Source organism: Scophthalmus maximus, chromosome 8 (assembly GCF_022379125.1).
Source record: "Scophthalmus maximus strain ysfricsl-2021 chromosome 8, ASM2237912v1, whole genome shotgun sequence".
In the NCBI taxonomy this organism is placed as follows: Eukaryota; Metazoa; Chordata; class Actinopteri; order Pleuronectiformes; family Scophthalmidae; genus Scophthalmus; species Scophthalmus maximus.
The window spans coordinates 20,920,647-20,937,622 of NC_061522.1; the positions used below are offsets into that span (position 1 = coordinate 20,920,647).

General features: G+C 42.2%; 1 protein-coding gene across 5 annotated transcripts in view; it reads right to left on the reverse strand.

Moving 5' to 3' along the window:
- The window catches only part of rptor (regulatory associated protein of MTOR, complex 1), a 154,183-nt gene that overhangs the window by 60,332 nt on the left and 76,875 nt on the right, over positions 1–16,976 (reverse strand). For all 5 annotated transcript variants that reach the window (XM_047333633.1, XM_047333631.1, XM_047333632.1 and 2 more), the window contains exons 8-10: positions 12,669–12,728; positions 3,734–3,834; positions 1,933–2,077 (exon numbers count right to left, since the gene is read on the reverse strand). In XM_047333633.1, the coding sequence (XP_047189589.1) occupies positions 1,933–2,077; positions 3,734–3,834; positions 12,669–12,728 (306 nt within the window). The remainder of the gene's footprint in view (positions 1–1,932; positions 2,078–3,733; positions 3,835–12,668; positions 12,729–16,976) is intronic.

Genomic DNA, 16,976 nt, shown 5'->3' on the forward strand with positions numbered 1-16,976 from the left:
CGCGCCGCAGTCAGGTCGACGGAGGCTGCTGCCAGCGACGAACACTGCTCGTGTATCTGCCTTTTTACGAGACAGTGAGCAAAAATCATGCAGCAACGCTCGCAGTAATAAACACACAAAATAACTGAGAAACACAATCATGCAAATGATACTTAGCGTGAGCGAGGTGTATGCATATGCTTAAGGACTAAGGGAAAAAAAAACAACCTCCTACACGCTTTGGCTCGCACTTCCTCGCACAATATTTATTTTGAGAAGTTGTGAAAGTAATTAAACCACTTCATTTTATCATTTTTTCGTTTTTACAATAAATGTGGGAGGGACTCAAATTAGTCTTACACAGAAAGACAGTTGCGTCATTTACCCCCCTTTTTGAATTATAGATAAGTGACATCATAGTTCCTGGCAACATGATTGCGTATTAGTCGGCAAGTATTGTCAAGCCGCCCACACGCTGCCTCTGCCATTGTCTTCCTATGGAGAGAGTGGTGGCGCCAAACTAGCCGGAGGCACTAGCCATGGCGTCTCGCAGCACCTGGAATAGCCACCGAGTGCTGCGATCAAAGTTTGAATTATTTCAAGCTGTCGCTGACCTTTCAAAGCGCAACCAATGAGTTAATCGCTGTAATGTAACGTAACCTGAAACGACAGGCAGAGGAGAAAAGAAACTCATTCTGAGTGAGTTTATTCTACTGCTCCCTACAAAGCGGTGAGAGGGTATCATCTGCAGGCAGCCTAGCAGGTCTCCTGCTGAATGAGAGCCTACTTCCTGTTTGTACCGTACAGGAACAGGTGGCGACAGTGCAATATCAACAACCTGCACAGACGCAAACCAGGCCTCCTACGTTTGATACCTACCATCTTTTTGTGAGCGCTCTCTGCAAACCAAAAGTCTGTCTCTGCTCATTTCTCACGCTACAGTCATTTCCACATCATGCCCACACCAGGAATGCTCTGACACCTGTTTGCTCTCCTAATGGCCGTTGGTTGGGAAGATAAACACCGATTTAATGGTGTGAGGGCGTGTTTACCCAGCTCAGATGAACTACTGGAAGCAGGGAACACTGAAAGAGAAAACAGTTATACAAGTGGTTTTGTAACTTGTTCTGCAGTCAGCGAGCTGCCAAAACGTCGAAGACTCGCTTGGGTTTTGTTGAGAGTCAGGAAAGTGTGTGTGTATGATTAGCCAGTGATCCAATGATGAGGACAGGACTACTGATGTGCTGCATGCTGTCACACAACCGCAGCAGTTGTCGGTCGGTCATTTTCAAGTGAACTCCTTGTTTAACTACAGTGTCATCAGTGTTTTTTTCTACCCATGTAAAGTCAAGAGAATATAAAACACAACAACTTTGGAGCTGTTTGAAGGAAACTTTGATGAAACAAACCCCTGTTTTTTTGCCTATTTGATAAATGTTTATGTTGTAAAAATGTGTAAGGGAAAATATTCAGCTCATCTAAATATAGGTATGAAGCATATTCCCATGAATGGTAAGAGTTTTCCTTAGAGCTTTGCAAATGTTTAGCAGAGCAGCTGGCACAGCTGAATATATCTCACAGTGGTAAGAAGAAAAAGTACAAAATCAAACTAAATGGTCAGAAAAACAATAAGTGCATTTCTACAAGCTGTTTTTAAGAGCAGAAATTAGTTTCAGAGGAGATTTCGATTAATGGGCAGGTTGGCAATTTGTGTATAGGAGGACTGGCTAAAAGCATCTTTTAATCTCTCCGTGGCTTCTTAAAAAAAAGTAATCACTTGAAATCATTAAATATACATGTCAGACCATGGAGAACAGAACATGGTGTTCCTCTTCAAATAATGCATCTGTGAGAAGGTCTGCTCAATTTCAACCTGTGAGTGTGAACAAACAGCAAAGCTCTTCCTCTTTGTGTGCATGGAAGTGGTCATATCGCTGTTTGCGTGTGTCTTACCACATGGCGTGCATGTACGTAGGGGGCAGACGAGGGCTGCTGACCGGCGTACAGTTGTATGACCTCATTATCCTCTCGGCTAAAAGGAAATTGCGGAACAGGCTGGCCACCAGCAAGTCCTGACGAAACAACTTCTGGAACAAATCTTAAGACAGATAGAGAGGGAGAGAGCAGACATTATCCATCACAGCGGAGACAGAAAAGGGGCGGCGAGTGAATAAAATTAATAAAAGAGACGGGGGTCACGTGTGTGGAAAATGGGACACTGATTGAGTAAATGAAAATCAAACTGGGCGAAAGAAAGAGTTTTAATTAGAGCGAAGCCGCTACTTTGGAGAAAAAAAGGGTAATTTGTGTGTGTGTGTGTGTGTGTGTGTGTGTGTGTGCAAACAGAGGACCGTGGAGCAGGGAATAAAGTGATGTGTCGTGGTCACATTCTCATCACCTCATTAATGTATTTGCTAATTCACTTTAATGGGGCCGGGCCAATCCCAAGGCAAACTCTCTGGCTCATGACTGTGATACACAGTTAGTGTAGAGCTGTTTAATTGGTTGAGTTAGTGTGTGTGTGTGTGTGTGTGTGTGTGTGTGTAAGGTGACAGCAAGTGTGTGTGATTTGGTATTGGTGTGCAGTGCCTTCATTACAGGGATTGTCTCTTGATGTGGGCTGCTTCATTAACAGCAGAGCCCCGGGGGCTTAAAAGGCTTTAGAATCGCCATCAGCATCGTCACATCTGTGTCGTAACTTAGATCCAGTTTGTCTCCAGAGAGTGTGACTGTGCCTCTGTGTGTGTCTGTGGATGTGTGTGGCATACAAGGGGCCGGTGAGCAATGAGAGAAGGTAGGTGCGCTGTAGGCGAAAGATAAATACACGTCAAAAAGGAAGCGTTAGTGCAAGTGTATTTTCGTCTGGGCAAGCTGAGTCTGTGGGTAATGGTACAGTAACTGGCAGAGTGTTTCTTATTTGTGTGTCTGTGTGCGTGCGGATGCTTACTTTTACAAGCCCTAAATTCTGGTTAAAATGATAAAAACCCAATTACAGTGCTGTACACTCTAAACACAATTCGTCTCAATTTGAGGGCCCAGCCTGCGCCCACTGCACTCTCACCATTTTATATGAACATCTTCACTATTTTCAACCGACAGGGATGTTGTCAAAGTTTTACTTTTGCTGAGGCTTCACTACTGTACTGTTTTTTTTTTATGAGGCGCCCTAATTTGGGCCCCCTGTGAGAGGGTCATATAATTTTTCATCATTGCCTAGACGACGACTTCAGTGGGCCTCAGATTTCTCTGCACATTTCTCATTCATATTCAACACAAGTAAGAAAAGTGCTATTGTTTGTTTGCTTTCAAACTCAAGGTTTTTGGTTTTATTTCATAATTTTGGCCACTGTTTCTATCGGTTATTATAACACTGTACTCGCCTGTCTTTCCAATCTCGTAAAAGTGGTTTAAAACATGTGAATTAAATTTTTTTATATATTCTAAACAGTATATTTCACTTCTAATAAGTTAGGTGAATATAATTTTACTGGATCTCAGGTAACAAGTGTAGCTTGGGTCGCTGAAGTGTAAGATTCCCCAAATCACAGCTGCTAATGTTACACTGAACTCTGATATGGTCGCATCCAGGACTGGGGAAACAGCAAAATACATACATTCCTTACACTGCTGGGGCTAGTTACGGTTACTAAGCTATGGAAATGGGGCCCAAGTTGTAGTAAATTGTTCTTTTAATTGTTAAGGGGGAAAAAAATATTGTGTAGTTATACGGGCATCTGTGTGTGTACAGTCTCACCTCGAGGCAGCACATTCCAGGCGATGGTGTCGGTGATGGCTGTGAAGATCCAGTTGAGCTCTCCGAGGGGAGTGCGTCTGTCATTGAGCCTGCCAGGGATCCTGCACCACACACACACACACATCATCACACAGATGGCACTGTGTCAGCCACGCTCACTGTGCGGCACATGGTTGACTCAGAGCACAAAGTGGCAACTGCTCAGCAAAATTATCACATCACATTTGAAGAAATTTACATTTACAGGCACTTACTGAGTAAGACTAACGGCAGGTCTGAATATTCATGTACTGTATGCTCAGACACTTGTTACTCAGATACTGTAGGTCAAGATGAATCAGGATATTGGCAGAGAAAGAATGTACGTTTTTCTTGGATTAGATGTCATGCAGATGCATGTCAGGTGTGGTGAGGTTAACTAATTCAACTGGGCGTCAGTAGAATTAAGCACCACGGAATACGTTTGTGTGCCCATTTGACCTCAAGTCGGATAATGTTTTCCACAGAGTAGATCTAATTCCCTTCTCAGCACCTACTCCATCGCCAAAAGAGACATTGTATGTACAGAAAATAAAATGTGTTTTTATGTGTTTATGTTCCCTCTAAAATACCAACACCATCTTATGTAATCTATGTCGAGATTTGTCAGTAACATCAACACAGCCAACTTGCCAAAATGTGTATACTTACTGCTCTGATAACAGGATGTGCAGTATCAAATGAGATCTTAGCATATCAGTGTACAAATTATTGTTTTCATTAATCTCATTACCACAATCTAATATTCCGCAGTGGTCTGAGAATAAGTAGCGAGACATTTTTCCAAAATCTGAAGTGAGCATGCGACGACGCAGCATCCACTCAGCTGTGTGACTACACTGTGCGACGGGACTTGGGATGTGTAAGCCTGTGCACTATGCATCCGTCTGGCTCTTAGAAACCAGACTAGTCCGCAACAGGAGAGCAGGAGAACCATGGAAATGCAAGCAGCGACATCTCTTCCAGAAAAGAGTCGATGTGACAGTAATCGCTGTCGCGAAAATGTAGAAAATCCCTTTCACCACACCAGGCCTGTCTTTCCACCAGTGAGTGGAGACGAGAGGGTTGAGGCCAAACACTGACTGCATCACAGATATTACAGTTAATGGGAGCAAGTGATTCATATTTGTGAGTTAGCAAAAAATAAATAGGGGAATACTATTTAAATAAACTTGAAGAAAAAATGTACGGAAAAGGAAAGGCAAATGAAATAAAGAACTTTTAAATCTCAGAGCACCCCAGTTGTAAAAGTCTGCATACAGACAAGGATGTGTTTATGTGCAAGAAAAGAGATTCCAATGAAAACTGCAAGAAAAAAACCTTTTCTTTTCATTTCATTGGTCATCACACAACAAGTTGCTTTGTGAAATGCATTCACATATGGACTTTACAGAGTTTTGTCTGCGCTCCATATAAGAACCATACAAATCTAGGAATTGTTCCTTGTGGTTTTAAGCCTCCATTAACCAGTTCTGTTGTATTTTTCATCCATGCTTATGCAGACTCTAATAATGTGAGACTTAACAAAATTTTTTTTGCCGAAATGTAAGTTAGGATTGTATTAACTTGTAGGATCAGCAAAATGTAATCAGTTCATCCTTGAGTCCAGGTAAATGTTTGAAGAAATTCCCTCAAGGCGGTCCTGATGTACTTTACCACGTTCAAGAGGCCAAAAAGCGTTGTGAGGTCACAGTGACCTCTGACCACCAAACAGTGAAAGTTTGTACAGTGTTGCTGAGACCCTGAGAGTGCGTAAACATTTGTTAAATGCTTAGAACAACACTTGCATCTTGAAATGTGTTCTTCCAGTTTCTCCATCTTATCAGAAATATCACCATCCACCGTCACGCCAAAATATTTTTAGAATCATTTGTCGGTGCACTGGAGCAGTACAGGAAACACGGGAAACCAGGGGTTTTAGACAGAGGGTAAAAAGAAGAGCTGCAGGAATGGGCCGTATGAGGACACTGATGCCTTTTCTGAACATTAGAGCATGTAAACCTTTTAATGTGGTAACCCAAATTAAAAGTATGAACCTGAATATGAGCACAATATGTCTCCTTTAAATATTTACATTCACAACACAGTCTAATTAGTGCTAATGTCTGGCGCAACAAATCACTTATAACTACACACATTGTCCGATCTCTTCCTGACCTAAAACTCCCATTTCCAGCTCTAAGTGACATAACAGCCGCTGTGAAGCTGCTGACAGGCACCAGCTGACTGTAGAACCATGAGGGCCAGCCAGCTCCTCAGCACTTTGAGTGCTTGCCAAAGGCGTTTGGCAAGTCAGCAATAAGGATGAACACTAAGCAGTTCACCTCCTTTCTCAGGATCGAGTGTAATACATTTACAGAAAGACAGCGGGACAGTGAGATGGATGGATGGATGAACTATTGAAATGGTTGGAAAAATGCCCTTGGAGATCTTAAGACTTGGGACATCAATCAAAAAAAAAACGAGCGTTTGTAAAACACTGAAGTCAGATCAGTTTTACCCATGAAAAAAATGCTAGACTGAATTGAAATCCTACAGGGACTTGGGGTGTTTCTACAACTAACTTTGTTTCATTCCTTTTTTACAATATTCAGCTGTATTTGTAAGTCTCCGATGTCTGTTTCCATTTCAATTAAGTCGTGAATAGAAGTGTCACAGTCAAGATCTTGGGGTCCCTTTGATAAGGATAAAAATACAGCTGCTCGGCGCAAACTCAAGTTACAACCTGAAAACGACAGACTTAATTCATTATGAAATTAACATCTGTGGCAAAAAATGCTCATTATGCATTGTAAAAATAATCATATGCAATGGCGACAGCAGATCTGGCACAAAACAGGTTCAGCTTATCTTACGCAAGCTGCTGAGGTCAAACAGTGAAGGTGCTTGTTCAAAGATAAATAACTTACATTATTGCTATGATGATACTACATGATAACAAATTATGTTTAACTTGGAGAATGTTGATTGATACCAGCAGTGTCAGTCTTTAAAAACACTGAGGATGAGCTGTACTAACAAGCCTTAATGAGAAAGCCAGTCCAACACTAACACCCTGTCGTCAGCCAGATCAAGTACCAATCTGAGTGTGTGTGTTTATACAAGATATTAGATGTGAGCAGGGACAGGAAAGTCCTGACTAAATCTCCACCACCTCGGGGGGTTGATGCTGTGCAGCAGACTCTTCTCTTTGATGTCTATGTGGAGGGTATGACGCATTTACATCTGAGATATATGTGTAGCAGTGTAAGGAATATCTTCTGTAGTAAAATCCCAACGAGCCATGACAGTGCAAGGATTCCTTCGGTGAGAATGGAGTCGAACTCCAGAGCCCCCCCCCCCCCCCCCCCCCCCCCGTCGAGTGCAGCACAGCTGGGTATCGGACTGTGTCAGACACCGGGGAGGCGGGTCCCCCTTACGAGGAGCGGAGACTCGCTGTGAGAGACTCAGAGGGAGGCTGCGAGTTGGGATCAACCCCGAGACGCTTGTGTCAGCTCCGTGTGAGATGAAAGGGAAGGGATGAGAGTGTTTGAAAGCGACAGTGTGTGTGTGTGTGCGATGGTAAACAGCGAGAGATAGTGTGGCTCGTAAGCAGGTGAAATCCAGTCAGCGTCGTGACTCTCTTACCTAAAAGGCTATTGTGATTGATTCAGCCAGAATGCTGTGTTGGACGCATGTGGGAAGCGGAGACAGAAGGGCGCGCAGATGGAGCAGAGGAAGAGGAATAATCAAATTGATAAAGCAATCGACAGCGCCCCACTTCTCAAAGCTGACATCGTGTTTGATCCATCTTACAACATTGCTTTGGTAATATTTCATGGCCGATGAGTGTTTGACACATGGCTGCAAGCGTGTGTGACCTATCAAGGTGTGAATACGAGACCAGTGAGTGCTCAGTGAGCATAATGCCCATCAGCTGTTCGCTCATGCTCAGGCCCACGTTTGCGTGTGATCTGGACACCGCATCTCTGAACGTGTGTGTGCGAGAGACCGATTGCTTAGGACACACAATCGGGCTGCACTACATCTCTCTCGGTCGAAGCCTCAAAAGAAAAGCAACCTGGTGTGATTTTGGTGTTGTTGTTGCTAGGATACCACAAAGTCAGCTGACGATTTGGTGTGGTAGTTGTGCTACAGTTAAGGTTAAACTAAAAGGCTTCTGGATGACGTTAATTAGCATTTATAAATCTTCTGTCAAATATAAAAAAGTTAAAGCTGCACTATTTGCTCTCCACTAATGAGAACGGGCTATAAACATGTACATTGATCACTGATATTGATATGATCTTATAAAGTAGTCTTTTATATTTCCTGCTGTATTCTCACATGAGCTCACGCAGATAATTCTCTGGAAATTTTACTAGGGGGCTTGCAGGAGAAGTTCCGGACAATGTCCGGAGCAACAATTTTGTTCGGGAAGTTGACGAAAATGTCCAGACTTCAATGCACGTCTGAAAGCAGCAATTGTGAACATGTCTGAGCAACTTTGGTTTTCATCCGAGTAGTTTTTATTCATATGGAAAATTATAATTCCAATATTTGGTGTGCTTGTGTGTGAATTTTTTTTTTTTGGTTCTTACCAACTCCCAAGAGACTCTTTGGTTTCTACATGCAACAGAATGTTCAGCAGCAGGTCGCTGATGTTGTCCATCTACATGTAGGAGTAGATGTATAGGGAGGAAGTGTAGTATACAGGGCTGCTGTCGCTGGAAATAAGCTCAAATGTCCTACATCTTATTTATATCTATCTTCCCTGCCAGTGTGCCAAGGGTGTCACACCATTTCCACTAATCTACAGGTAGCGCTAACACCGACAAGATCCACCAGCTAACTCAGCAGAGAAGTAGTTACAAGAAAACATGGATGTAAACGATGCTGGTTTTAAAGAACTTTAAGAATTGGATCTGATGATTTGTTATGCAGAGGGACCTGACATTTGAATGAGCTCAAGGTTACAACTCATCTCAGTTTGTGTCCTGGAGGCAGACAGGTTAGACCTAAAACTTTCCTTTTTGATAAGGTTTATTGTTCAGGTGAGCAGCTCAGGTGAGTTCTGAACGATCCCTTACTTATGCTGCTATAGGCCTGGACTGCTGGGGGAACTCCCATCACGCATTACTACCCCATTATATATCCATTATCAATCCATTTATTATTTATTATCAGCATTATTAGATTTAGAATAACAATAATAATGTAGTGAATGCTGTGATTTGGCGCTATACAATTTAAAAAAAAATTGAAGTTGAATTTGGTTGGTTAAAATACTACTGTCTTTTCTGTGATATTTCAGGTTTTGTCGGAGGAACAAGCCATGAAAAATGTTTAACTTAGGCATTTGACTTCAATCAAAACTGCTGGCCCAGCTTCACAGAGCACAGAGGTGAGATGGCAAATGGGTTTACTACCATTTTTCTTTTATGAGCTTTGAGACTATCCATAATTTATCTCTGAGGGACATCGGCTGAGTCAACACTGTCGTCTGCACACACTGGACATGCAATCAACCAAAAATAGCAACTTAAGCATCAGGGATCCTCACTGACCTACACACTGATCAAAAACGAAAAGCTGAAACATCAAGTCTGAGGAGCGAGGCCTTTTCTCTTAATAAAATGGTATATTGTGTGTGTATATATATATATATATATATATATATATGAGATATAATATATACATTTAATCTTAACACCTAAGTTTTAAATTTTAGTGAATTAAATTTTTTTTTTACACATTCATTTAAAAAATAAAGAGAAAAGAATCCCACCCTTTATGTTCCCATGCTTGCACATCAATTCAAGGTGATCGCTTCCATGAATTTTATATTTTACCACTGTTTTTCAATATTGTTCAGAACTGACATGATCTCAAATCCAATTTCAGCGCAGCGTATGAACCAATACAGGAAAGGTCAGCATTTTCGCTGCTGTGAGAACACTTTCTTTTATCCTTATTGACTTGTATTATACAATCCTGGTGAGAGTGTGTGTGTGTGTGTGTGTGAAGCAGACAGCTAACACAAAGAGCAGAACATGGGATCTTCCGAAACATAGCTGAACTGACTATTTTGGGAGCGGTTCACCCTGCAGCCTGACAGGAGTATTTTCTTTAATTTAAAAAGAGAAACCGTTTTTGGCCCTGTTCATCATGGCCTTACATACATCTGACAGAAGAATGAGATCAGGTGAAGTTATAAATTAGTCTGGCTCGTGGGTGCTCAAACTCTCCCTCCTGCAGCAATTGGGTCATAAATAACGTTACCCCTCATCCCAGAAGCCCTTTCCTTTTTTTTTCTGGTGAGGAATATGATAAAGGATGAAGAGGGGCCGAGAGCTTGAGCATGAACGGAGAGCTTCATTGACGTCAAAACCCAACGACTCATGTCTTTGTTTTGGAGATAGACAGAATGTAGTAAAAGTGAAACACAAATGGACAAAGGGGCTTATTTCTTCAAAGGTGTTCGTCATCACTCTAGTGGTTTCCCATCCTGCCTTGGGAGTCTCTCTGCAGAAGCTGTGCGTACAGTACAAGGGCATTTCCTGCATATAACTCATCCACTGGAGAGGGGGGGGGGCAAGCAAGTTAATGAAATGGTAAAAGGGGGACAAACTGTGACAAATAAGACATGGGTAGGTGAAAAACATGTTCAAATTATGGAAAATCCCAAATCACCACGGGAAACAAGTTGACGGTGAACGTGTAAACTACCTACAAATCATCTGGTTACGCACTGCTTTACGCCTTGGCCAATTACCCAGCAACGGGGGGGGATGCATCACTTCTCTTGGAAGTAGTTTGCAACGTATTACATGTGTGTGAAGGTGGAGGAGGCTCAGGAGAGACCTCCAGCTGCACCAGGGGAGTGTCTGATCAGTCCCGGCGGATGTTACTGACGTGCGTCTGCCGTGGTGAAACTACAAATTTCCGAAGATGAACTACAAAAAACGCAGCGGCTCCATCCAGCATTCTCCAGTTTGTTTTACCAATGTGTGACATCAGATGTAAATAATTCATGTGTAACAGTATCTTACATGATTACGTGCGTCACGTCACGTTAAATATGGCTTCTGAAATGAATTGTGGGGCGTCTATAACTCCTTACTCTCACATAGGAAGCTCCAGTGTACCCTAAGCTAGCGGAGAAAGGAAAGGAAGCATTGAAGCTCCTTTCCTATGCATCTAGATAATCTTAACAGCTCTTATCATGGGTGCTGATCAAATACTTCCGGGTGACTTCAAGATTTAGGAAACTTCAACCTCACCCTATGTGTGACATGAGCCGGGTACAGTCACACAGAGTTTAAGTTGTTTTATGTTTTGTGTTTGCCATTAACAAAAGAGTTACCCGTGAGCGGCTGTTGTTCTGGTGTGTGTTGGTTGACCCATGGGTGGCAAATATGTTGGCCACAATTGTGACATGTGAAGAAATAAACAAACAGTATTGTGAGTCTCATAATTTCTCATCCATTTCCATCAGAACAATTTACCCGAGTGTGACTAAAATGGAAGAGATGTATGAAAGTCATAAAAAAAAAAAAAGTGTCTAGCATTTAGACACGCTGGTCGACAATAAAGGCCCAGGAAGGATTTACCTGTGCTTTGAGGACTCACGTGGTGTATATACAGTACATTTTCACTGTGGTAATTCAATCAAAATACAAAAACAGAGTCTCCATTTAATAATTAATTGAAATCACGTCTACGTAGTTGTTTTTTTTAAGTCAGTGTCCAGCCAGTCTTGATTAAACTCAACACTTCCTGCAGATGTTTCAAATTAAAAGCCAGCAAGGAAAGCACAAAGAAGACATCTTATATATATATATGAAAAAATGGGTGCATGAAGTGTTGATGCTCGTTGAAAGGATTGGAATTCATAGTTAAATAATTACACTACACTCTATGTGTGTTGCAAAGGGAAACCCAGATGAACAGAGTGTGGAATAACTCTGCTGTTCCACTGATGGAATTAGTGATGTGGACAGTAGAGTAGATTATACTGAATTTATCAAGACAGTGGCTAAACAAGAGGAAGTGTTCCGTTCGCATTAACAAACTCGGAACTTTTAAAATGAAGGCATGATGTCTCAATCATAATCCCTTTTAAACCAAAAACCCTGGGCTCCAACAAACTGTTGACAGGACCGTCAACACCCCTTCAGTTTACTAGACTGAGGTGAGGAAAGTAAAGGGAAACATAACTAAATGTGGACAGGAAAGAATTGATAGACAGCTGATAGCTCACACACAAGCACTGTACCTCTGCAAAAAACCTCAGACAAAAAACAATTCAAATCTAGTGGAAATCAAAGTCAAGGCATATGAATATTTATTTTTCCCTTTTAGAAAACAGACTGCGAGTAACGAATGTCATTAAAAGCCTTTAACGGCAACACCTCAGGGTGCGTTGTGTTTTTTTGTTTTTAGATATAACAGTGTGCTTTTAAGTTACTTACAACTTCCAAAACTAAGCTGCCTCAACCAATTTATTTTATGGGGGAAATGTCACTCCCTGCACATAAGCAGTGGGTGGAGGGGAAGAGAAAAGCCACCCCGGATTGTTCTGTGAAACGACTAAAACTTTGGATATGACATCTATATTGAGGGCTAATATCAGCTGAGAGTGTGTGTGCCTGACAGCAAGAGATGTGCAGCGCTCAGCCGCTTGGCACCCGGAAGGAAAATGGGGCTTTAAATCTGCCAAACTACTGCCGCTTTGGCTGTGAGGAGGGAAACAAAGGCAAAGAATTATACCTGCAGGATGGAAAACAACACAGCAAGGGGCTGACAATCAGGAGAGCGCCAAAGAGACGGCGGGAAGACAGACAGAGAGAGAGGGGGGGAGAGAGAGAGAGAGAGAGAGAGAGATTTTTTGGGAGGGCTGTGGAGTGCCACTTACTTCTCAATGAGGTCTAACGTCACCCCTGGCACCAATTTGGCACTCTTCTGCATGCAAAACCTGGGGGGGGAGAAACAGACAGGCAAAAGTTGCAGATGAGGGTTGGGAAGAAAACGAGAAGTGCTCACACACCAGACAAAGCAATAAAAACGTTCAGCCTCTGCAGTACAAACGATATGACCTACGAGAGAGACAATGAACGGTAAAAAAACAGCAAAAAGCTTCAAAGATTACAACCGCTGCTGATCTATTTGATAAGTGTATCCTGGCTGAGTTACAGGCAGACGGGATGGGGGGCAGGCAGTGGAGTGCACACAGTCATATTTCTGAAATGTCTGGCACGGGGGTTATTGTTTACCCTGCGTGGTTTCGCTCTGACAGGTCGGGCCAGCTGTAAGTCACAGCAGGTCGCCCTTCAGAGTCGTGACAGATGCACAGCTTTGCGCTGAGCTCACTGCGAGTCATCGCACACCTGGAGGAGAGCAGATGCGCTTGTGTCTCTGTGTGTACGTGTGTACGTGTGTGCGTGTGTGTGTGTGTGTGTGTGTGTGTGTAGGTGTAGGTGTAGGTGTGTGTGTGTGTGTGTGTGTGTGTGTGTCAAGCACAGTACTTTAAATGAAGAAAGACTCGGGCAAACACTTTACGCATCCAGCAGACATGAGGCAGTGTTAGCATTCATCTGGAGTTGTGTTTCTGGCCACATGATGAATATGAAAGTTCAATATTCAATCTCTTTTCAGTGCCGTTTACCTGGGGTTGGGGTGGGGTGGGGGTTACGTGATGGGAGTTATACTAACAATGTAGTCCGCAAACAGTGTTTGAAAAGTTAATTTATTGAGGCATTACTTGGATATTTAGCTCACCCATAATCTTTAAGTTACAAGACTTTAAGTCACGATGGTTTTCGTCCGTGTAGACATGAATTTGACAAACACTTCTAATTAAGTTGAGTCAGTGTAAAGATATAAATTGACTAAATTAAACTGATCTCTCAGAATGACAGTGTAAGAAAGAAATCCATTTTTTCTACACGCGCTTGAAGCCACCATCACGCCCGAGGCAATTCCAGAGTAAAAGAAGTCAAGCACGGAGTGGGAATTTGTTCCCACCAATTGATCCACCCCGACTGTGATGTGAGCTATGGCACTCAAATTCAAAGGTTCTTCCTGCTACTGCAGAATAACGAGATCCCACACGGCAGTAGTGTGATTTACTGTTTAAAGAAGAGCTCGGGCACTGAGAACGCCTGGCACTCAGGAAACAAAGAGGAGGAAGGAGGCAACCAGGACAAGTTGTTCGAAAGTCTTAATGATCGGAAGCTTGTTGAATGGGAGCCATGGTGCACAAAATCTGTCATGGTGTGTGCCAGAGCTTTGCAGGTTATGAACTTCATCAGGTACATCGTTGTTTTCCAAAGTACAACATGATTCAAGATCATTTTCCGTTCACTCATTCCACTGAACCAGAGATTAACTATCTTGTTTATGTTTTCGTCTGCATGCTGCAAAAAAAGGAAACGGTGAATCCCTCGACATGAAAACGCAGGTGAGAAAATGGAGTCGAGCAGAAAGAGACGGACGGGTCAAAGTAAACAGGGCACAGACATAGCAGGAGGTTGCATCAGGGAGGCAATGTTTCCACCCAAGCCCCGCGCAGACAGATATTAGATCCCTCTGGCGTGGAAGACGAGGGGAAGGGCGAGATAAGACGGGGGGAAAAAAGAAAGCGAGGAAATGAGAGAATCCACAACCTGCTTCGGAAAAGCCATGTTTGTGCTCTCCGATGATCAGAAACAGACTATAACATTCTCACTGTGTGGAGATTACAAAGCCTCCGGCTCGTTTATTTTAACTTGGCTTATTCTTTTAGTCAAAACTCTAATTTTAAAATGTCAAGCCTTACTTTTTGATGTGATAGCGCCCCCTGCATTAGTGTCCTCCAAGGGACATGAATTTGTGGCTCCAACCAACAATGTGGGTACTGTTATAATGTAACAGGGCAAATATCTGTGTAGGTAGGTGGGCACTAAAATCCTGCACCGGTATCAGTTCAGTTTCAACGACCTTGTATTGTAGATCATCAGTGACTTGACACGGTCCGTTTCTCTATGACTCCACCAAGACTCTCACTTATTCAAAGTGGCCTTTGTGTAGTTTTCTGCAGCTTCCTCTTTTGTCTTTCATTGTTTCATTTGATCATTGTATGCTTATGTATTATTGTAAAGCACTTTGTGACCTACTCTGTGAAAGGTGCTACATCAAATGAACTTCACTTACTTTAGGTTGAGGTTACAGACTCCCTTTTCACGGTCTGACTATTTGCTGTCAAAACAAATAGACCCTTAAAAAAGAGACAGGACAGTAGCTTGCTCTGACCCCAGAACACGTGCGTGTGTGTGTGTGTGTGTGTGTGTGTGTGTGTGTGTGTGTGTGTGTGTGTGTGCGTGAGAGAGAGAGAGAGCTGTCAATGACTCAACAGGTGTTCAAATAACATCAACTAGTAAAGTCTACTACAGAGGATTTCAAAATAGGAGGCAGGTCTCCCCCAGGGGAGGCTCAGTGAATTGAAGTGTAACATATTACAGTGGTTATTACATTAGTTATGAAAAGGAGATCACAGAGAGTACCTCCAAGTGTGTGATATGGTTAAAAGAATGAGTTCAGAGATACAGTAGTTTCAGAAAATGTCTTCCGACTATTAAAAGCCTCAAGACATAAGTTCTTATGTTTTAATATTTTCTCGATTGGTGAGTGTCTACAGGATCAAATATCATAGTCATGATCACACAGGCGTTTTTTAGAAATTGAGCTACACTTTGCAAGTGAACTAAGGTGGGGCGAGGAGGTGCCTTTTTCAAAGTCTGTGCTATGCTGTAGTGAAGTCAACAGCATAGCAAAGCCTTGTGCAGATCATTACTTTCAGCAGCAGCTCTGCTCTCCAGGGCTGTAAAAAGGCAGCGATGCATGTGTGTGCAATGTGCAAATCGATCGAACGTGAAAAAGTCCTACAAAATAAAAAGATTCATGTTGCACGGATCACACGTCACTTTAATGGTTTGAATGAGAGCCATGAGGTGAGTGGAAAGAGCTTTAATCAAGGCGTGTCCTTGATCTTTCGTCACTTCATGCATTATCTGAATGCAGTTCAGCCAGATGCATTCAATGCAGTCTCTGCTAATTAGAAGTGCATTCACACCAACACCATCCAAAGGAAAAAAAAAACTCACACCAGAAAGTGTAGATACTACAGACTCAAAGAAGGACATTGTCAAACAAACAATATTTCATCGCAGTCATGACAAGGTTGGAAACAAATCTGACAGCCCGAGGTGATGAGGGCAGCTTGCTTTGGGTTTTAATCAGAAATACATGTCATTGCTGAGACTCGAGAAACTTGTAGGAAACCACAACGGCCCAGCAGCAGGGTTGGTGTTCGTGGAGCTAGGGGTAATATTGAAGACACCGGAGCTCTGACTTGCTGAGGAGTTCTTTCAGCCGGCTTAGGGTTTCACAGAGAATTACCCTGGTGGTAGTATCGCTAAGGTTTTCTCCTGAATAATTCGTTTCTGTTTTTCACAACCACTTTCAGATCTTTGACGAGACTAAGGCTGCTTTCAGACATGCACGGAAGCCCAGACATTTTCCTGAACTTTCCCGTATGGACTGTATGTGAAAAATGTTGTTTTTGTTAAATTCGTGTCTGAAACCTTTCCTGTGATCAACACAGTAGTTTACTTCTGCTGAGGAGTAAATTATGATTTTTCAGATGCATCTGAGTCATCATCGTTTGGTGGCATAAAAGCATTGCATGACTTCTTGCATCGATAAAATGTGACGCACTACTTTCCGTTGTAGGTTTTTCCTATCCATCCATCTAAAACATTATCAAAACAATTTTCAGCATACTGGACGTAAAAGTTGAATCCTAAATATCGAGGAACAACAATTTTGTGCCAGTCCATAGTTGTTGAGATATTTCCCTGCATACTTGAATACTTTGACATACTGGAGGCCCTAAACTAAAGTAAAGTAATAATTGTCAAATTTAATGTGGGGGCCTGATCAACGGACTCATTTACAATCCTTAAAGAAAATGTTTCATCTCCATTTTAGAAAGAACGTCAATTTTGGATTCGGCCGCTGGATGAGACAAAAATAATAATTTAATTTAGGTCAACAAAATTTCCATGATCAAATTTCAAACCCTTGATCTGTAGATTATGTGGAAAATTGAGCGAACCTTTCAGAAAAACTTTCTAGAAGAAAAGCTGAACTAAATTGTGTGAAAGAAGTTATGTCTTAAACAGTT